The 22,598-nt window shown below is 51.4% G+C and overlaps 1 protein-coding gene across 2 annotated transcripts in view; it reads right to left on the bottom strand.

The window, feature by feature from the left end:
• Nucleotides 1–22,372, bottom strand: part of LOC121272723 (prolyl hydroxylase EGLN2-like) — a 35,050-nt gene extending 12,678 nt beyond the window's left edge. The window contains exons 1-3 of one of the 2 annotated variants that reach the window (XM_041179496.1): nucleotides 20,864–22,372; nucleotides 6,788–6,907; nucleotides 4,100–4,236 (exon numbers count right to left, since the gene is read on the bottom strand). In XM_041179496.1, the coding sequence (XP_041035430.1) occupies nucleotides 4,100–4,236; nucleotides 6,788–6,907; nucleotides 20,864–22,012 (1,406 nt within the window). In that variant the 5' untranslated portion in view covers nucleotides 22,013–22,372. The remainder of the gene's footprint in view (nucleotides 1–4,099; nucleotides 4,237–6,787; nucleotides 6,908–20,863) is intronic. The other variant, XM_041179497.1, reaches the window with a different exon arrangement.
• Between the last annotated feature and the right edge of the window lie 226 nt (nucleotides 22,373–22,598).

Here is a 22,598-nt window from a genome sequence, read left to right as displayed (position 1 = left end):
CAGTGACAGACCTGCACCCACCAGTACTGTACCCCAGTGTTATACAGTGACAGACCTGTCCCCACCAGTTCTGTACCCCAGTGTTATACAGTGACAGACCCGTCCCCACCAGTACTGTACCCCAGTGTTATACAGTGACAGACCTGTCCGCACCAGTACTGTACCCCAGTGTTATACAGTGACAAACCCGTCCCCACCAGTACTGTACCACAGTGTTATACAGTGACAGACCCGTCCCCACCAGTACTGTACCCCAGTGTTATACAGTGACAGACCCGTCCCCACCAATACTGTACCCATGTTATACAGTGACAGAACCGTCCCCAACAGTACTGTACCCCAGTGTTATACAGTGACAGACCTGTCCCCACCAATACTGTACCCCTGTTATACAGTGACAGACCTGTGCCCACCAGTAATGTACCCCAGTGTTAAACAGTGACAGACCTGTCCTCACAGTACCGTACCGCAGTGTTATACAGTGACAGACCTGTCCCCACCAGTACCGTACCCCAGTGTTATACAGTGACAGACCTGTACCCACCAGTACTGTACCCCAGTGTTATACAGTGACAGACCTGTGCCCACCAGTACTGTACCCCAGTGTGAAACAGTGACAGATCTGTCCCCACCAGTACTGTATCCCAGTGTTATACAGTGACAGACCCATCCCCACCAGTACTGTACCCCAGTGTTATACAGTGACAGATCAGTCCCCACCAGTACTGTACCCCAGTGTTATACAGTGACAGATCTGTCCCCACCAGTACTGTATCCCAGTGTTATACAGTGACAGACCTGTCCCCACCAGTACTGTACCCCAGTGTTATACAGTGACAGACCCGTCCCCACCAGTACTGTACCCCAGTGTTATACAGTGACAGACCCGTCCCCACCAGTACTGTACCCGTGTTATACAGTGACAGACCTGTCCCCACAGTACTGTACCCCAGTGTTATACAGTGACAAACCCATCCCCACTAGTACTGTACCCCAGTGTTATACAGTGACAGACCCATCCTCACCAGTACTGTACCCGTGTTATACAGTGACAAACCCGTCCCCACCAGTACTGTACCCCAGTGTTATACAGTGACAGACCTGTCCCCACCAGTACTGTACCCCAGTGTTATACAGTGACAGACCTGTCCCCAACAGTACTGTACCCCAGTGTTATACAGTGACAGACCCGTCCCCACCAATACTGTACCCGTGTTATACAGTGACAGACCCGTCCCCACCAGTACTGTACCCGTGTTATACAGTGACAGACCCGTCCCCAACAATACTGTACCCCAGTGTTATACAGTGACAGACCTGTCCCCACCAGTACTGTACCCCAGTGTTATACAGTGACAGACCTGTCCCCACCAGTTCTGTACCCCAGTGTTATACAGTGACAGACCCGTCCCCACCAGTACTGTACCCCAGTGTTATACAGTGACAGACCTGTCCGCACCAGTACTGTACCCCAGTGTTATACAGTGACAAACCCGTCCCCACCAGTACTGTACCACAGTGTTATACAGTGACAGACCCGTCCCCACCAGTACTGTACCCCAGTGTTATACAGTGACAGACCCGTCCCCACCAATACTGTACCCATGTTATACAGTGACAGAACCGTCCCCAACAGTACTGTACCCCAGTGTTATACAGTGACAGACCCGTCCCCACCAATACTGTACCCATGTTATACAGTGACAGACCCGTCCCCAACAGTACTGTACCCCAGTGTTATACAGTGACAGACCCGTCCCCAACAGTACTGTACCCCAGTGTTATACAGTGACAGACCTGTCCCCACCAGTACTGTACCCCAGAGTTATACAGTGAAAGACCTGCACCCACCAGTACTGTACCCCAGTGTTATACAGTGACAGACCCGTCCCCACCAGTACTGTACCCCAGTGTTATACAGTGGCATACCTGTCCCCACCAGTACTGTACCCCAGTGTTATACAGTGACAGACCTGTCCCCACCAGTACTGTACCCCAGTGTTATACAGTGACAGACCTGTCCCCACCAGTACTGTACCCCAGTGTTATACAGTGACAGACCCATCCCCACCAGTACTGTACCCCAGTGTTATACAGTGACAGACCTGCACCCACCAGTACTGTACCCCAGTGTTATACAGTGACAGACCTGTCCCCACCAGTACTGTACCCCAGTGTTATACAGTGACAGCCCTGTCCCCACCAGTACTGTACCCCAGTGTTATACAGTGACAGACCTGTCCCCACCAGTACTGTACCCCAGTGTTATACAGTGACAGACCTGCACCCACCAGTACTGTACCCGTGTTATAAAGTGACAGACCCGTCCCCACCAGTACTGTACCCGTGTTATAAAGTGACAGACCCGTCCCCACCAGTACTGTACCCATGTTATACAGTGACAGACCTGTCCCCACCAGTACTGTACCCCAGTGTTATACAGTGACAGACCTGCACCCACCAGTACTGTACCCGTGTTATAAAGTGACAGACCCGTCCCCACCAGTACTGTACCCGTGTTATAAAGTGACAGACCCGTCCCCACCAGTACTGTACCCATGTTATACAGTGACAGACCTGTCCCCACCAGTACTGTACCCCAGTGTTATACAGTGACAGACCTGTCCCCACCAGTATTGTACCCCAGTGTTATACAGTGACAGACCTGTCCCCACCAGTACTGTACCCCAGTGTTATACAGTGACAGACCTGTCCCCACCAGTACTGTACCCCAGTGTTATACAGTGACAGACCTGCACCCACCAGTACTGTACCCGTGTTATAAAGTGACAGACCCGTCCCCACCAGTACTGTACCCGTGTTATAAAGTGACAGACCCGTCCCCACCAGTACTGTACCCATGTTATACAGTGACAGACCTGTCCTCACCAGTACTGTACCCCAGTGTTATACAGTGACAGACCTGCACCCACCAGTACTGTACCCGTGTTATAAAGTGACAGACCCGTCCCCACCAGTACTCTACCCGTGTTATAAAGTGACAGACCCGTCCCCACCAGTACTGTACCCATGTTATACAGTGACAGACCTGTCCCCACCAGTACTGTACCCCAGTGTTATACAGTGACAGACCTGTCCCCACCAGTATTGTACCCCAGTGTTATACAGTGACAGACCTGTCCCCACCAGTACTGTACCCCAGTGTTATACAGTGACAGACCTGTCCCCACCAGTACTGTACCCCAGTGTTATACAGTGACAGACCTGCACCCACCAGTACTGTACCCGTGTTATAAAGTGACAGACCCGTCCCCACCAGTACTGTACCCGTGTTATACAGTGACAGACCTGTCCCCACCAGTACTGTACTCCAGTGTTATGCAGTGACAGACCTGTCCCCACCAGTACTGTACCCCAGAGTTATACAGTGACAGACCTGCACCCACCAGTACTGTACCCGTGTTATACAGTGACAGACCCGTCCCCACCAGTACTGTACCCCAGTGTTATACAGTGACAGACCTGTCCCCACCAGTACTGTACCCCAGTGTTATACAGTGACAGACCTGTCCCCACCAGTACTGTACCCCAGTGTTATACAGTGACAGACCTGCACCCACCAGTACTGTACCCCAGTGTTATACAGTGACAGACCTGCACCCACCAGTACTGTACCCGTGTTATAAAGTGACAGACCTGCACCCACCAGTACTGTACCCCAGTGTTATACAGTGACAGACCTGCACCCACCAGTACTGTACCCCAGTGTTATACAGTGACAGACCTGCACCCACCAGTACTGTACCCGTGTTATAAAGTGACAGACCTGCACCCACCAGTACTGTACCCGTGTTATAAAGTGACAGAATGGTCTCTCCAGATACATTTCAAATCTGGAATAATTGATTCTGGGGGCGTGGCTGGTTGTGGGCGGGGGGAAAGGTGTGTGCACACTGCTGATTTCACAGTTCACATGTGAAAAGACACCCCCCCATTAAACTTATTGAAATCCAACCCAAAACTCTCCCATTTATCAAACCCCTTTCCTCACCCACAGCCCCACTGTTCAAACCCACAACCCATTAGTCATCAACCCCGCTCCGCCAGGCGATAAACACTTTCCCTTCCCTCTCGTTACCTGGTGGCAAAGGCAGGTTTCACTTCATGAGGATTTCTACGGTCAGACCAGAAAATTAATAATCTGTCAAATAAAGGCTCAATGTTTGCAACTTCGGAGCGATTTTCCGGAAATATCTGCAGCAAGCCACCATGGACCTGGGGAAAGAAAATGGAGAGGGTGAGAAAAACGATTATGGGTCACTCGCTTACGGGTTGCCAACCCTCCAGGTTTGGCCTGGAGTCTCCAGGAATTGAAGATCAATCTCCAGGACACCGTTGTGTGCAGCCCTGGAGAAAAATCATCGGGATATTAAAAAAGATTGATTTTTTTTGTGCCGTTTTCTTTGAACATTTCTCTTCACCAGATATAATAATATTGAAAATGGATGGGAAAAAAGGCTGTTTGACTAACAGTCAAGCATCATCCAATTGGGTAACGAGTCTTTTTGCTTTCCGATTGGCGTAGGAAGGCCATACGTCAAAAGGATGGACGTGTTGGCCGACTAATGGCTGGAGCGTGGGGGCAAGTCATGTGATGGCATCTCCAGGAATACATTTAATCACAGTTGGCAACCCAAGCTCGCTGTGAGACATTCAATCCCAAGTGAAGGAAGGGGCACAGTGCATCACATCATGTTGGGCTGGTGGAATGAGTCCAAGTGTTGCTAAATGTGTCGCCAGCTCAAGCTCGTGAGACTCAGCTGTGGCTCAGTGGTTAGCACACTCACTTCTGAATCAGAAGGTCGCAGGTTCAAGTCCCACTCCAGACACTTGAATGTAAAAGACTAGGCCGACACTCCCAGTGCAGTATCGAGAGACTGCTGCACAGTCGGAAGCACGATCTTCCTGAGGAGGCGTTAGCAGGTAAGCAGCCATAAACAGATGCAAAAGATCCCCACGGTCACCATTCGAAGAGACATGGGGAGTCCACCACAATGTCCTGACCAATATTTATCTCCAGCAGAATCACAAAGGCAGATTGTCTGGTTGTTATCACATGGTCATGTGTGGGAGCTCGCTGTGCACAAATTGATGTTTACTCTCTTACAACAGTGACCGTACTTCAAAAGTACATAATGAGCTTTAAAGTGTTTTAGGAATTTCCTGAAAGGCGCTACTCCATTCCCTGATGCCAAGGGGCCGACATTAAAGGAGCGAGGTAAACTCTATATGTAACCCCGTGCTGTATCTCTCCGGGGGTGTTTGATGGGGACAGTGTAGAGGGAGCTTTACTCTGTATCTAACCCCGTGCGGTACCTGCCCTGGGAGTGTTTGATGGGGACAGTGTAGAGGGAGCTTTACTCTGTATCTAACCCCGTGCTGTACCTGCCCTGGGAGTGTTTGATGGGGACAGTGTAGAGGGAGCTTTACTCTGTATCTAACCCCGTGCGGTACCTGCCCTGGGAGTGTTTGATGGGGACAGTGTAGAGGGAGCTTTACTCTGTATCTAACCCCGTGCTGTACCTGCCCTGGGAGTGTTTGATGGGGACAGTGTAGAGGGAGCTTTACTCTGTATCTAACCCTGTGCTGTACCTGTCCTGGGAGTGTTTGATGGGGACAGTGTAGAGGGAGCTTTACTCTGTATCTAACCCCGTGCTGTACCTGTCCTGGGAATGTTTGATGGGGACAGTGTAGAGGGAGCTTTACTCTGTATCTAACCCCGTGCTGTACCTGTCCTGGGAGTGTTTGATGGGGACAGTGTAGAGGGATCTTTACTCTGTATCTAACCCCGTGCTGTACCTGTCCTGGGAGTGTTTGATGGGGACAGTGTAGAGGGAGCTTTACTCTGTATCTAACCCTGTGCTGTACCTGTCCTGAGAGTGTTTGATGCTAGATGTTATGGTGCTATTTAAAGATTTGTTCAAAGATCACGTAGATTGTTCAAGGTTACAGCCCCTCTTCCATTAACTGGCCAAAGTGTCCATTGACAGGCCCAGGCAGCAGGCGGTCGAGCGGTTTGTCCAGCCTGACTGCCTGCCCCTCTTCCCCAGCTACATTCACACCTGGGTGTCCTTGGAGAGGGAGCACGTGGTGTCCACTAATACACTTGAGGCCTTCCATGACCAGTGGACACCACAGGGGCTGGAGCGTACTGTCAGACCCCAAAATTACATTTTACTTTAATTAGATAAGTTTCCTTTAAAGTTTTGTCTTTTATCACACTGCCGTTTTAATTAGTCTAGTTTTGTTCTATTGGGTTTTCCTCAGAAGAGTTTGAGAGAGACTGTTGTACACTGGGTAGGTAGGAAGTGAATATGAAATATTGAATTCTGTGGATAAGCCTATTATGAAGAAAACTTTAGTGTCTAGTTTCAAACTTCACTAACTGGCTTCAGACTGGTTTAACACCTTTTGTGTAGACATGGGTTCCACAGGTGCTGGCACCTGTACGAATAGCCATTCCTCCTGCCTGAGCCAAGACAGTGAGTATCAACTGGCAATTCGACCATGAAAGGATCAACTGAGCCCAACCCTACCCGCATCTTACAATCCACGTCTGCAAGAGTCCAAAAGTAGGAGCTGGAACCCCTTTTCCATCTACCCCATTGTACCTCCTGGATACAAGGACCCAGGAGAGTGCAGGTAACTTGATACAAAGCGGGAATCGATTGAGTCTCTATGACTCAGTTGTACCCATGCCCACTAATTCAACTCAGTCCGAACGTTAACAATGCAGAATGGACAGAGTGAATCCAGCACCACTTACATTTATATCCCAGTCCCTGTTTAGATAATAAATACACGTGACACAGCGCCCATCGCCGTTTGGGTTGTCGATATGTCGGACGTAGCCAGTTCCATGCCCGGGGTAGCAAGCCACCATCGCCTGTGGAAAGGGAACAGTCATGGGTTGATAGCAGGACAAAACCATCCACAGTGAAACAACAATCAAAAGAATCTGTCTGCTGGCACTCAGGCAGGTTGTCTGGGCAAACGAGAGAGCTTTTTTATTTTCCTTATGCTGCTGAGCTCAGCAGAGTAAGGGCCACTGGCAGTGTAACTATATGGAACGGCTGCTGTGTTTTTCTAGTTACACTGAGTAACCTTTACCCTGCTGAATAAACAGTGACTCTGTACAGTTACACAGTGACCAATCCTTACCCTGTTGAATATACAGTGACTCTGTACAGTTACACAATGAGGAATCCTTACCCTGTTGAATATACAGTGACTCTGTACAGTTACACAATGAGGAATCCTTACCCTGCTGAATAAACATTGACTCTGTACAGTTACACAGTGACTAATCCTTACCCTGCTGAATAAACAGACTGTACAGTTACACAGTGACTAATCCTTACCCTGCTGAATAAACACTGACTCTGTACAGGATATATAGGGGGAAAAAAACCTCCTGACAATCCTAACTTTTTGTCAGTCCCAGCTCACCCATCCAGACAGGCCCTAGAGCACACCCACCCCCAGCACCAACCCTCCCCCCAGCCCCAACCCTCCCCACACACTTACAGTGGTCAACTGTTTCTCCAAACAATTCTGGAGATTTTACCTCCAGCAAATTATTGGGACATCTATTCAATGTGTCAATAGCTCTCGGTCAGCTTGGCTCAGTGGATAGTGAACTAGAAGGTTACGGTGTACAACAGCCACACCAGAGAGGTCAGCACATAATCCAGGGCGAGACTCCCAGTGCAGTACTAAGGGAGTACTTCACTGCCAGCGCTGCTGACTTATGGATGAGATGTTAAACCGAGGCCCCATCCACCCTCTCTGGCAGAGATAAATGATCCTAAGGCACCAGTAGAAGAGGAGTTCTCCTGATGTCCAATATTCATCCCCCCAACCAATAAAACTCTGCAACAATAAATCATTGTAAAAAAAGATTACATGGGTATTTTCATTTAAATGTTTGTGGGTGCTTGTTGGGTGCAAAATTGGTTGCTGCGTTTGCCTCTGTGAAGCAAGCATCATTACAAGTACTTCATCGACTGTGAAGAACAAGAAATGAGGATGGAACAGATGCTATATAAACAGAAGCCTGTTCTTTCTTTGTGAAGTGCTGTTTCTGTCATATAAGAGTTGGAACCACTTGTCCTTGTCATAGCTGAGTCTGAAGTAACAGAGAAACGTTAGCTTGGGCGACTCGCAGAGCAAGAAAACAATTTTCGAACGTTGTCACTATGTTCGAGTGTCGTCTCGCTGGACACAGGTTAGTTTAAGCTGGTCAGGCAATCTCCACAAGGCCCTACATCAGTCGCTACTACTTGAGGGTAAGGACAAAGGACCCATGCTTAAGAGAATCTAAAAATCTCAAACAATGCCATGTATTAAACAAAAACAAAAATTGCTGGAAAAACTCAGCATGTATTAAACTTCTGGCCAACAGCCATCCTTGTTAAAAACAAACTCCGGCTGCATTTCAGACTTCCTCAAGAACATTTCAAGGTTTCTTCCGTGTGTGTGTGTCTGTGTCTGTGTCCGATGGTTGGCGATAGGTTACCATGGGGAAGTTACACTTGGAGATGTTTCAGCGAGGCTGCGATCCAACGATGCACTTTACAGGGATGAAGGGGTTTGTCTCCCAAGGAAAGATTGAGCAAGTTGGGCCTATGCCCATCGGAGTTTAGAGGAATGAGAGGTGATCTTATTGAAACGTTAAAGATTCTGAGGGGGCTTGACAGGGTAGGTGCTGAGACGATGTTTCCCCTTGCAGGGGGGAATCTAGAACCAGGGGGCACAGTTTCAAAATGAAAGGCCTCCCATTTGACCCGGAGACGGGGAGGAATTTTCCTCTTTCAGAGGGTCGTTAAGTCTGTGAAATCCCCTTCCCCAGAGAGCAGTGGAGGCTGGGCCAGTGAATATATTGAAGGTCGAGTTAGGCAGATTTTTGATCTACAAGGGTTGTGGGGGGCAGCCAGGAAAGTGGAGTTAAGGACATGATCAGTTCAGCCATGGTCTTCTTGAATGGTGTAGCCATTCAGTAGGCTGAATGGCCCTCCTCCTGCTCCTATTTCTTCCGTTCATGTAAAGGTAACTATGGAAACATCCCCTCTATCATCTGCTAAACCCACACCCAAGAGCTGCACAACATCCTCCTAATCTCTGGCCTTAGTCACAAATGACCTACATTCTTGCTTTCACACTGAACCTTGGTTCGCATCCAGCTCCATAGTTGCTCCCCCAGCTCTCAGTTCCTCACTCACGTTCCCCACACAAACCTGAAGAGTCAACATGATGGTGATCCCAGTGAAGCCCGATCTTCCACTCAGCGCCACTCTCCCAACTCCCCCCCCACAACTTCCAAATGCCTGGCCAACACTGGGCATGCCGTTAGTGGGGTGGCTTTTTCCAGTGAGGCTCCAGGGTGACTGAAGATGCCCACTAAACTGCACGCCAACAGAGGCGGACATCTTATATGGCACCCTGAATATTCCAAAACGTCCCGAGGCGCCTTCAGCCTCTATGGTGCTTCCCTGGAATGGCCACCCTCTTAACGGCAAAGAAGATGGTGACTGTTGGTCAGGCTTTCAGCCGTGACAAGAGTGGAGAGCTTTCAGAAGAAGGGATCATAGGGCCAACCACCCATTGATTTTGATCAAAATGAAAACAGAGAGGTGCATGGAATTAGGTAACAGAAACAGGCCATTCAGCCCAACTAGTCCATGCCAGTGTTTATGTTCCACACGAGACTCCTCCTTATCTCACCCGTATTTAACTAGCAAATACATCGTTGCTATTCACCACAACTACCACCTCGTGGTAAATCAATCCTAATATCTCATTAGGTGGCTCAGTGTCAAATTTTGCTTGACAGTCATTCCTGTGCAGCATCGCAGAACATGTCACTACATTACAGCTGCTACATAAATGCAGCTAGTTGTTGTTGAGTTCCACATTCTCACCACTCTCTGGGTGAAGACGTTTCTCCTGATTTCCCTATTGGATTAGTTTGTGACCATCTTATAACCCTTCATTTTGGATGCTGTCACACAAGTCTACCCTTTCAAGACCTCAGTATTCCACCTCTTTGAGAGGTAAGAGGCAAAAGACCCTTAAGTCTTCCTGTCAGTCGTCACCCCTCAGTTCCAATATCATCCTCGTAAATCTGTTTTTGCGCCTTCTCAAGCACCTCTATGTCCTAAATCTGTAAGATGGAGACCAGATCTGAAAACAGTTATGGGTGGCAATTAGTATTGTCTATTTTACACTATCCTCAAATAGCAAAAGAATCCCTCTGTACCCACAAATCGATGGGTAACTGAGAGGGTTCAGATGTGGAATTGATATACATGGAAAAATGACAAGATTAAATGACTCCATCTCCTACAATCCTAACAAAGGCATATCAGGTATAATCATCAACAACTCATAAAGCACCTTTAATGTAATGAAACATCCCAAGGCGCTTCACTAAGGCATTAGAAAACAAAATTTGACAACCCACACAAGATGTTAATTCCATTGACTGAGGGAGAGACGGGGAGAGAGGCGAGGTGGTGTGCAGGGGAATTCCACTGCTCAAGGTCTCGACAACTGAAGGCACAGCAACCGATGGTGGAGTGATCAAGAGGCTAGAAATAGAGGATCGCAGATATCTTGGAGGTTTGTGGGGCTGGAGGAGATTACAGAGATAAGGAGGCAGCAAGGCAATGAAGAGATTCAAAAATCAAGGATGAAAAATTAACCGGGAGCCAATGCAGGTTAAAAATTAAGCACATTTTATGTGCAGGAGCATCCTATGAAGAAATAGCAATATCAGCTGAATAATTCAATGAAGAAAACTGTAAAACAAGCACCACTAAGTCATCTATCCATTGAAAGTATATGATCGTCCCATCATGACTCCTGACCGTAGACCATGCCAGATACCAATCAGCCTCTCAGTGCCAAAGTTCAGCCCAGATGTCAGCCCTGAACTTGCCTGTTTAATCAGTTTGTACCGGTGCACCTTGCCCTGAAACGTAATCTGAGTATTTTAACTAGCGTTCTTAGTATCCTCTATTCTGTACAAGGGTCATTTGGCCAGGGTGAAGGGTCCAACTTGCCAACAAATTATCCCGAAACGGTCAGTGTGCGTGTGGTACAGTATCACAATGGTCAGTGCCAAACGAAAATATGCTGTGATAGATTCATTTCCCCGCCCCACCCCACACACACACACACACACACACACATACACACACACATGCAGTTACCATGGTAACTAGGAGCCTTTCCATGCTCTGATCTTCCCAGAAAGCTCCCAGGATAGAGAAAATAAATAAATAAAACGTGAAAGAAGACATGCAGGTGGGGTGAGAGGCAACCATACCAGTTCAGGGATGGGGGTGGGTTAAGGAATAGAATAGAACAGATAAAGGACTATTCAAGTGAAAGAGCGGCCTACGCTTTCCCTCGCTGTGATTCAGCCTTTCTGCAATTAGCCCAACCCTTACCGACTCACAGAGGCTCCTCAATGAGTAGACTGTGAATGGAACAATGGCTTGCTTTTATATCACATCTATCAAGTCTCTCAACTAATTCACATGCCTGGCCGTTCTTATGGAGGCCAAAGGGGTAGCCATTTTGTGAACAACAAGATCCCACAGCCTGGACTCGAACTCAAGTTCTGTCGAAGGGTCATGAGGACTCGAAACGTCAACTCTTTTCTTCTCCGCCGATGCTGCCAGACCTGCTGAGTTTTTCCAGGTAATTCTGTTTTTGTTTAAGATCCCACAGCCAACTTGTTTAAACGTTACAGCTCCGTCTGTTTTTAGCAGAAAAGGCTGAGGGAGGAATTTTGGCTGGGACAAAGGGTGTCTTCTTCAAAAAAAATGCCTTGCGATATTTGAACTCCAGTGAGCAGATGGGATCTCAGTTTGATGTCACATCTGAAGGGCAGCCATACAGAACGTACAGGCACAAATCCATGTGTTAATGTCCCATACAAGCTTCCTCTCAGCTCTTAGCATTTGTCATGATCATCTGTCCCTTTCTCCCTTATGACTTCCTATAAACTTCCAAGATACATTCAGACATGTACACACACCACAGCACAGCTGACCAACATGCATCCTTCAAAAACCACTTTCACTAAAGGAAAAAATAACAGATTATCGGGTTCTCATATTGCTGTTTGCAGGAGCTTGCTGCATTTCCTATAACATTGATGTATGACACCCCAAAAGTACTTAATGGGCTGTAAAGCACCTTGGGATCTCCGGAGGTGGCGGAGGAGCCACAGAAATACAAGTTCTTTCTTTTAATATACAGAAAAGTGAAAGCAGTCCTATTCATTGGGCTCAAGCCATTCATAAGTCCCTGTGTAAAATCCACACCCTATGACTCAATACTTGAAGTTATATATTTGGAAAGTACTTGCATTTTAGACGGTCTTGTGGTGCATTGGGGAGTGTCCCTGTCTCTGAGCCAGAAGATCCGGGTTCAAGACTCACTACCCGGACTTGATGGGCAAGGAAGGTGCGTCCACAATGCATCCAAACAAACTGCTGATCCCGCCGACACACCTCAAATGCAGGCGGTAAGAGCGGGAGAGAGTCCTGGTCAGCCATGTGATGGAAAGAGTGTTGGAGCTTCTGCCATCACCGTCTGTAGCCCCAGACTACAACATACAAGTGAAAAGTGGTGCACGTTACCTACATCTGACTCCATGTGAACTGTAATGCACCGACACTTGGATTTCAAGGAGCGTGTGTACACTCAAAAGTGGTGTATGTGCATATGTACAGGATTCCACTTACTGTGATGCACCAGCTCTCAAAGCTTGCTTGAGAGCACTGGACAGATAGACTGAGATAAACCCAACATAAACCTCCCCCACCCCCAAAAAAATGGATACGCGAGCAAACATATCCAGAGTGAATTCAACAGATAGCCATCATCTGTCCTCACAGGGAGAATCAGTCACTGGTCATCAAAGCAGGCCCAGCTAGCAAAACCTGCAGGCTTTTCTTTCCATTGCAGGCTGTGGACGTTATTGTACAATCCCAACCGTAAGGGATTAGAAAGCAGGAACAGAAACGGTCATACAAGAGCTGTTCAACAATGCTGAAAACACAGCACCAAACATTTCACACCTCCTGGCACTGTTACTGGAGCTTACACTGCACACACCCGACACACAATAGGAATAAATAAATAAATCCATCACACCAGGAACTGGGTGGTGCATTGTTTTGGACGCTGACCTTTTACCTGTGGGACACCCCCCCCGGCCCGGTTCAAATGCGACTGAGAGACAAAAAAAAACCAGAAAAAGTGCTGGAAATACTCAGCAGGTCAGGAAGCATCTGTGGAGAAGGAAGGTCACCGACCTGAAACATTAACCCTGTTCCTTCCTGACTGGGATCGATTTCACACATTTGCATTTATGTAACCATACTCCACCCACACCCCAAACACCCAACATGTCTCTTTTTTCAGCAATACTACGTAGCAACTTTTGTAAAAAAAAAATTCCCTTTATGGGAGATGAGCGTCGCTGGCAAGGTCGGCACTTGTTGCCCATTCCTAATTTCCCTTAAGCGGAGTGTCTCGCTAGACCATTTCAGGGGGCAGTAAAGAGTCAACCACATGGCTGTGGGTCTGGAGTCACATGTAGGCCAGACCGGGTAAAGACGGCAGATTTCCTTCCCTAAAGGGACATTAGTGAACCAGATGGGTTTTTACAACAATCGATCATAGTTTCACGGGCGCCATCACCGAGACTCATTTTATTAATCGAAGTTGAATCCTGCCGGCTGCCCTGGTGGGATTTGAACCAGTGGCCCGTCTCTCCCCACACATTAACCTGGGCCTCTGGGTGTTACTAATCCAGTGATGTTACCACTACGCCACCATCTCCCCAAACTTCTCTTACCTCAAGGCCGCCCTCTGGGTGAGTATGTGCTTTCTTGCTTTGGTGCGGCATTTCGTTCCACACTTTGTTGGGGGGTGGGGGAAGTGTGGTGCTTAAAACACTTTGATCACAAAGGCAGGCTTTGAGCTAGTAAACAGGCCAGTACCTGCTGCCATTTTGTTCGCATTCCGGTTAAACAAGTACCAAGGCCGGAATGTCGCCAAGGCCCGTAGCCTTTTTGCAGTGTCCCAGTTGGTTCTTGGCATCATATCCAGTGAAGCATCTCGGATGTTATTTGATTTGAAAGGTGCTGTATAAGTCGGTGATGTAGGTTGATCCATCCGGTGCACAGGAATTAGGGGATACGATTTCTCCCAATACACTCTTGTCAAACCCCTGCCATGATTTTGAACACCCCTATTAAGTAAAATCTCCCTTTAACCTTCTCAGCTCTGAGGCGAACAATCCAGCTTCCCCAGTCTTCCCATGTTAACTGAAGTCCCTCATCCCTGGTGCCATTTTAGTAAGTGGTCACGGTGGGTGGGAGGGCCTGTTTCTATGCTGTATAACTCTATGACTCTAAATCTCCTCTGCACCCTCTCATATGTACACAAGAAATAGGAGCAGGAGTAGACCAACCTCTTGAACCTGCTCCGCCATTCAACACAATCATAGCTGATCTTGGGCTTCAACTCCATTTTCATGCCCAGTCCCCATATCCCTTAATTCCGAGACCCCAAAAATCTGTCTATCCCAGCCTTAATGTTTTCGATGATGGAGCATCCACAACCACCTGGGGAGCAGAGAATTCCAAAGATTCACACCCTCTGAGTGAAGAAATTTCTCTGCCAGCTCAGACCTAAATGATCGGCCCCTTATCCTGAGTCTGTGCTCCCTCACGTGCTTGATTCCCCAGCCAGAGGGAAAACAACCTCTCAGTATCTATCCTGTCAAACCCGTTCAGAAGCTTATATGTTTAATGGCATCGCCTCTCACTCTTGTAAACTCCAGAGAGCATAGGGCTGAATTTTTCCCCCCGTTTGGTGGTGGGGGGGGGGGGGGGGGGGGGGGGGGGCGGGGGGGTGTGTGTGTGCAGTTGATGGGCGGGAACGTACAGGCGCGTTTCCAATCGGCGCCCCCCGATCGGAGGCGTGGCGCCATTTTACGTGGGCGGGCCTAGCGTGATGTCCGCAGGGAAGCGCTATGCGCTCCCTGTGTGGGTGGCAGGGGATTCCTAAAATCAAGAGTATGCTTGTTTGCGCATGCGCATGAAAGAGCGCACTCATCTCCCTGAGGCTAAGTGCAGTCTCAGGGAGATTGGCTCCACATGCAAAAATATTAAAAGTAGAAAAATAAAATTTCCCTTACATGTCCCCTCACAGGACAATGTCACATGAGTCGGGACATGTTCATAATTTCTAACAAAGCTTTATTAAAATTTTTAAAACCCTACACGAAACCTCATCCCTCCTGTGGATGAGGTTTCATGTTTTCTCTAGTTCCCGCCGGGGCTCCTGGTCCACTAGTTACTTTAACCGATCCAGTCAATGGCCTCAATTGGCCATTGACAGGTCGGTGGGCGTGCGGCTGAATTTGCTGTGCCCCCGCCTTCCTGAAAATTTAAATGGGGCGTGAGGGGTTCCGCCTGACATCATCCCGCGTCATTTTACACGTCGAGTGGGCCCCACCCCCGGCCCCCGCTCGCCGACAGTAAAATCCTGCCCATAGATCCAATTTACTCAGCTTCTCATCTACAAGGCTTTGACACTCCCCCCAATGTGCGGCATAATCAAAAGACTTTCTTCTGTCAACAAGGGAGAAAAGTCTCATCTTCAAAAGCCAGTTCAAAAGGTCGAGGATCATAGTAACCTGGAGGAGCCTATTCAACCCCAAAGCCTGTTTCCTCATTTAATTTGATTATGATATCAACATTCCAGGGGGGGGTTACCATTGGTCAGAAACTGAACTGGACGAGCCATATAAACACTGTGGCTACAAGAGCAGGTCAGAGGCTAGGAATCCTGCGGCGAGTAACTCACCCCCTGACTCCCCAGAGCCTGTCCACCATCTACAAGGCACAAGTCAGGAGTGTGATGGAATACTCCCCACTTGCCTGGATGAGTGCAGCTCCCACAACACTCAAGAAGCTTCACAACATCCAGGACAAAGCAGCCCCACTTGATTAGCACCCCATCCACAAACATTCACTCCCTCCACCACCGACGCACAGCGGCAGCAGTGTGTACCATCTACAAGATGCACTGCAGGAACTCACCAAGGCTCCTTAGGCAGCACCTTCCAAACCCACGATCGCTACCATCTAGAAGAACAAGGGCAGCAGATGCATGGGAACACCACCACCTGCAAGTTCCCCTCTGAGCCACTCACCATCCTGACTTGGAAATATATCTCCATTCCTCCACTGTCGCCGGATCAAGATCCTGGAGCTCCCTCCCTAACAGCACTGTGGGTGTACCTACACCACATGGACTGCAGCGGCTCAAGGAGGCAGCTCACCACCAGCTTCTCAAGGGCAACTAGGGATCGGCAATAAATGCTGGCCCAGCCAGCGACACCCACATCCCATGAATTAATATAAAAACAAATGATAGATCTGATCAGATTTTGGACTGGAGCAGTTAATAAAGCATACAGTGTCCTAGGCTTTATTAATAGGGGCTTAGAGAACAAGAGCAAGGAAGTTATGTTGAACTTGTATCAGACACTAGTTCAGCCTCAGCTGGAGTATTCCATCCTGGGCACCAGACTTTAGGAAAGATGTGAAGGCACTGGAGGCAGTGTAGAAAAGATTCACAAGAATGGTTCCAGGGATGAGGCACTTTAGTTACGAAGATAGATTGGAGAAGCTGGGGCTGTTTTCCTCAGAGAATGGAAGGTTGAGAGGAGATTTGATAGAGGTGTTCAAAATTGTGAGGGGTCTGGACAGAGTAGACAGGGAGAAACTGTCCCCATTGGCAGAAGGATTGAGAACGAGGAGGCACAGATTTGAAGTGATTGGCAAAAGAAGCAAAAGGCGACATGAGAAAAATATGTATTTACGCAGCGACTGGTTAGAGTCTGGAATGCACAGCCTGAGAGGGTGGTGGAGGCAGGTTCAATCGAAGCATTCAAAAGGGAATTAGATTGTTATCTGAAGAGGAAGAATGTGCAGGGTTACGGGGAGAGGGCCAAGGAATGGCACTAAGTGAAATGCTCATTTGGAGAGCCAGTACAGACATGATGGGCCAAATGGCCTCCTTCTGCACTGTAACAATTCGGTGATTCTCTGTGACGGTGGGGGTTTGGGGAGTACACTAAAAGAAAAATAACAAATTTCTTGTGACAGGGTTTTCCCAACCTTGTTCAGCTGTCACTCTGTAGGTGGCAGCCTTTCCTTTCCCTTCCAGTCAGGGGAATGCAGGTTCAATTAACGCTGCAGGAACTCGGGAGCACAGAACAATCAGGCCGACACTGTCAGCGCAATACTGAGGGAGTGCTGCACTGTCAGCACTCAAAATACCTTTCGGACGAGGCAGCAAACCAAGGTCCTGTCACGCCCTTTCAGGGGGAAGCAAATGGAAATCCCGCGACACTAGTTCGTCAAAGAGCCGGTGAGTTCTCCCGGATGTTGTGACCAATGTGCTTCCCTCAACCCAAAAAAAAATCGCCAAAAATAAAAAGATGCACTGGTCATCGTCTCCAAGCTATTTGTGGGAGCTTGCTGTGCGCAACACGGCTGCTGCGTTTCCTGCATTTTAACAGTGGTTGCACTTCAAAGGGTAGTTCATTGGCTGTAAAGCGCCTTTGCGATGCCTGGTGGTTGTGAAAGGCGCTATAGAAATGCAAGTCTATCCTGGGATCATAAACAGCCTGCACCGCATGCTTCCCTGTATGTTAATTTGAAGAGGCGCTTAATCCATAATCCTAAAAGGAGCTATGGGGTATAGAACTATTACCAGCACACCCTCCAATTCAAAAGGACAGTCCACTGGGAATATCCTGATCCAACAGGAAGGACAAAACCAGCTCCCTCACCTCTCCTATATCATATGTGTTTCATATAAGGTGTCAAGATATAAGGTTCTGAGGGGATTTGACAGGGTGGATGCTGAAAGAATGTTTCCTCTTGTGGGAGACACCAGAACTAGGGGACACGGTTTAAATATAAGGGGTCTCTCACTGAAGACGGCAGAGATGCTGAAAATTGCTTTCTCTCAGAGGGTCATGAATCTGTGCAACTCTCTTCCCCAGAGAGGCAGTGGAGGCTGGATCACTGAATTTTTTTAAAGGCAAGGGAGACAAGCTAAATATACACAGAAGATAAAGGGGCAAGATAAAGCCCATCGAGCCTGCTCCACTATTCAGTATGATCACGGCTGATCATCTGCCTTAACTTCACTTTCCTGCCCGCTCCCCATATCCTTCGATACCGAGACAACAAAAATCCACTGATCTCAACCTTAGATATTCTCAACGTCTGGGCATCCTCAAGACCTCAGGTAGAGAATCCCAAAGATTCACAACCTACGGAGTGAAGAAATGTTCCCTTGCCTCTCAGTCCAAAATGGACATCGCTTCATCCTGAGATTGTGACCCCCTATTTCTGGACTCCTGAGCCAGGCTGGGGGAAATCCAGACTCTCAGCATCAGTCCCCTCAAAACCTATTAGAATTTTACATATTTCACAGAGAACTGCAGAATGGTTACAGCGCAGGAGGCCATTCAGCCCATCGTGCAGGTGCTGGCTCTGCAAATGGGCAAATCACCGAGTGCCATTTCCCTATTCCTCCCCGTAACCCTGCACATTCTTCCTTTTCAGGTAATTTGAATGAGATTTTCATTGATTCTTCTAAACTTCAGCAAATATGGGCCCTGACACAAAAATACACACACATACACCTAGAGAAATACACACACGTCAATGACAGGGGGCGGTGGCGGGTTGATGAATGGGGGGATTGGGTCTAATATTCCTTTTCTCTGCTCTCTTACAATCCAACATTAATCCATCCATCGCAATAATTGAGCACACATCTCTATTGACAGATGGACTACAGTGCAGTGTTAGACATTGCAAACAAACAAAATCCTTAAAGCCTTTTTCCCCCCACAGCCTCCCCCCACACCCCCTCTCCCTCCACCTCCCTCTCCACCGACACCCCCCCCCACCCCCTCTCCACCGACACCCCCCCCCCCACCCCCTCTCCACCGACACCCCCCCCACCCCCTCTCCACCGACACCCCCCCCCACCCCCTCTCCACCGACACCCCCCCCACCCCCTCTCCACCGACACCCCCCCCCCACCGACACCTCCCCCCCACCCCCTCTCCACCGACACCCCCCCACCCCCTCTCCACCGACACCCCCCCCACCCCCTCTCCACCGACACCCCCCCCACCCCCTCTCCACCGACACCCCCCCCCTCTCCACCGACACCTCCCCCCACTCTCCACCGACACCTCCCCCCCCTCTCCACCGACACCTCCCCCCCCTCTCCACCGACACCTCCCCCCCCTCTCCACCGACACCTCCCCCCCCTCTCCACCGACACCTCCCCCCCCTCTCCACCGACACCTCCCCCCTTCCCTCTCCACCGACACCTCCCCCCTTCCCTCTCCACCGACACCCCTCCCCCACTCCCTCTCCACCGACACCCCCCCCCACCCCCTCTCCACCGACACCCCCCCCCACCCCCTCTCCACCGACACCCCCCCCCAACCCCTCTCCACCGACACCCCCCCCCAACCCCTCTCCACCGACACCCCCCCCACCCCCTCTCCACCGACACCCCCCCCCACCCCCTCTCCACCGACACCTCCCCCCACTCTCCACCGACACCTCCCCCCCCTCTCCACCGACACCTCCCCCCTTCCCTCTCCACCGACACCTCCCCCCTTCCCTCTCCACCGACACCCCTCCCCCACTCCCTCTCCACCGACACCCCTCCCCCACTCCCTCTCCACCGACACCCCCCCCCCCACCCCCTCTCCACCGACACCCCCCCCACCCCCTCTCCACCGACACCCCCCCCCACCCCCTCTCCACCGACACCTCCCCCCACTCTCCACCGACACCTCCCCCCCCTCTCCACCGACACCTCCCCCCTTCCCTCTCCACCGACACCTCCCCCCTTCCCTCTCCACCGACACCCCTCCCCCACTCCCTCTCCACCGACACCCCTCCCCCACTCCCTCTCCACCGACACCCCTCCCCCACTCCCTCTCCACCGACACCCCTCCCCCACTCCCTCTCCACCGACACCCCTCCCCCACTCCCTCTCCACCGACACCCCTCCCCCACTCCCTCTCCACCGACACCCCCCCCCACTCCCTCTCCACCGACACCCCCCCCCCACTCCCTCTCCACCGACACCCCCCCCACTCCCTCTCCACCGACACCCCCCCCCACTCCCTCTCCACCGACACCCCCCCCACTCCCTCTCCACCGACACCCCCCCCACTCCCTCTCCACCGACACCCCCCCCACTCCCTCTCCACCGACACCCCCCCCCACTCCCTCTCCACCGACACCCCCCCCCCACTCCCTCTCCACCGACACCCCCCCCCCCACTCCCTCTCCACCGACACCCCCCCCACTCCCTCTCCACCGACACCCCCCCCACTCCCTCTCCACCGACACCCCCCCCCACTCCCTCTCCACCGACACCCCCCCCACTCCCTCTCCACCGACACCCCCCCCACTCCCTCTCCACCGTCACCCCCCCACTCCCTCTCCACCGACACCCCCCCCACTCCCTCTCCACCGACACCCCCCCCCACTCCCTCTCCACCGACACCCCCCCCCACTCCCTCTCCACCGACACCCCCCCCCACTCCCTCTCCACCGACACCCCCCCCCACTCCCTCTCCACCGACACCCCCCCACTCCCTCTCCTCCAACCCCCCCCACTCCCTCTCCACCGACACCCCCCCAACTCCCTCTCCACCCCCTCCCGCACCCCACTCCCTTCACCACCCCCCCCTTACCTTGGTTCTCCCGTTAATCATGTAGCTCCCCAGTCTCCCAGCACTGTAGATGATCAGCTCATCAATCCTGGCCATCAGCAGGCCAATGTTGGTGCAGGATTGCTCCTTCCCGTCCACCCAGGCGATCTTGTCACCCCGGATGCTCCTGGTGGGAATGCTGAGGGGGCTTACCACCTTCCCGTCCATCAAGGTCCCGTTCTGATGGAGGTTCAGAACTTCCAGGAGGACCTTGCTGCCGAGCCCCTCCCCCAGAAAATTGTCTTTAATGCAGATGCCATAGCAGTTCATGCAGGGCACAATGTAGTTGTTGACCAGTTCCTGCGTTTGGATTCTCAGTTGCATGTCCTGCACAGCCCTGCCCATCGCACCGTTGCCCTGGCATCCCACAGGCGCCACGTTTTCGACCTCCACTTTCTTCCGCTTGGCATCCTTGCCAGAGCAGGGCTCCTCGCCGTGCCCGTTGACCAGGCTCAAGCCGCCGGGGCTCTCCCCGTTCTCCAGCCTCTTCCGCTTAGGGCACGGTTGGGAGGCGCCCCCGTCCCCCTGAAGGCCGCCCCCGCCCGGCCACAGGCAAGGGGCTGGCATTGGGCACGGGCTCTCCAGGGCTCTCCTCCTGCAATTGCCGCCCGCGGCCTCCTGGCCAGCGGCGAGGGCACCGAGGACGGGGTCAAGGGCACCGAGGACGGGGTCGAGGGTGAGCAAGAGGTCCCGAGGGGGGCGGTGGTGGTGGTGGTGGTACAGTCGCCGTGCACTCTCACCATGCATGGTGCCCACTGTAGCCATCTGGGCGCCAGTGGATACTGTTGCCACCTGGGCGCCTGTGGATACTGTTGCCACCTGGGCGCCTGTGGATACTGTTGCCACCTGGGCGCCTGTGGATACTGTTGCCACCTGGGCGCCTGTGGATACATTGTCTCCGCCTGTTCCTGATCCCATGCCATCACCCCTGACGCTCGCGGCTGGCCGCAGGAGCCGGCAGGGGGGACTGCAAGCCGCCGCTGGCTCGCTGCTGAAGCCCTGCAGCCCCATCCGCACACCCACCGAGGCTGCCGGCTCCGCTGGGCAAGAGGCACCGCTGCGGGCAGCGCCCAGATCCGCAATCCTTCTGCAAACATGCGCTCTCAAACGCTCCGGCTGCGGATCCGCCATCTCGGCTCACGTCCCGGGGCCATGGCTTTCCGAAATCCGAACCGCCCTGTGACTGCGGATAATGCGCATCTCATTCTCGCAAACTTGCCCGCTTGCACAATATCATTTCCTCCTCCTCCACCTCCCCCCCCCTCCCCTCGTCGCGCTGCCCTTCCCCGCTTCTCTCCTCTCTGGTGGGGGGAGGGGGGGGGGAGAAAAGACACCTCCTCTCGGCGGATTGCAACCGGCCGCCGCCTCCCCGCCGTTGCATTTAATTCATTGCATGCCTTGGAAGTTGCATTCCCCGCAGGAGGAGTTCCACACCGAGCTCCGAAACCCGCCACCTCTTCTCCATCAGCCCTTGTGTCAATTACACGTGCACACCCGCCCCACGTGACCCAGTAAACAGACATGAAATTAAACCCGGGCAGCGCCAGGCGGCCCCTACAGAGGGCAGCAGTGAGAGGGGGGGGGGGGGGGAGATCCAGGGCACATTCTTAAAGGGACAGAGCACCCCTCCCCCCCCCCCACCAACCCCCCACCCCCACACCTTCCAGGAGTGCTTTCAAAGTGCCCCTTGGCACAGGGTCAGGGAATGGTTCCTGCA

Source organism: Carcharodon carcharias, chromosome 34 (genome assembly GCF_017639515.1).
Source record: "Carcharodon carcharias isolate sCarCar2 chromosome 34, sCarCar2.pri, whole genome shotgun sequence".
In the NCBI taxonomy this organism is placed as follows: Eukaryota; Metazoa; Chordata; class Chondrichthyes; order Lamniformes; family Lamnidae; genus Carcharodon; species Carcharodon carcharias.
The sequence above is the reverse complement of the archived record's forward strand: the minus strand, read 5'-3'. Positions and strand labels throughout refer to the sequence as shown.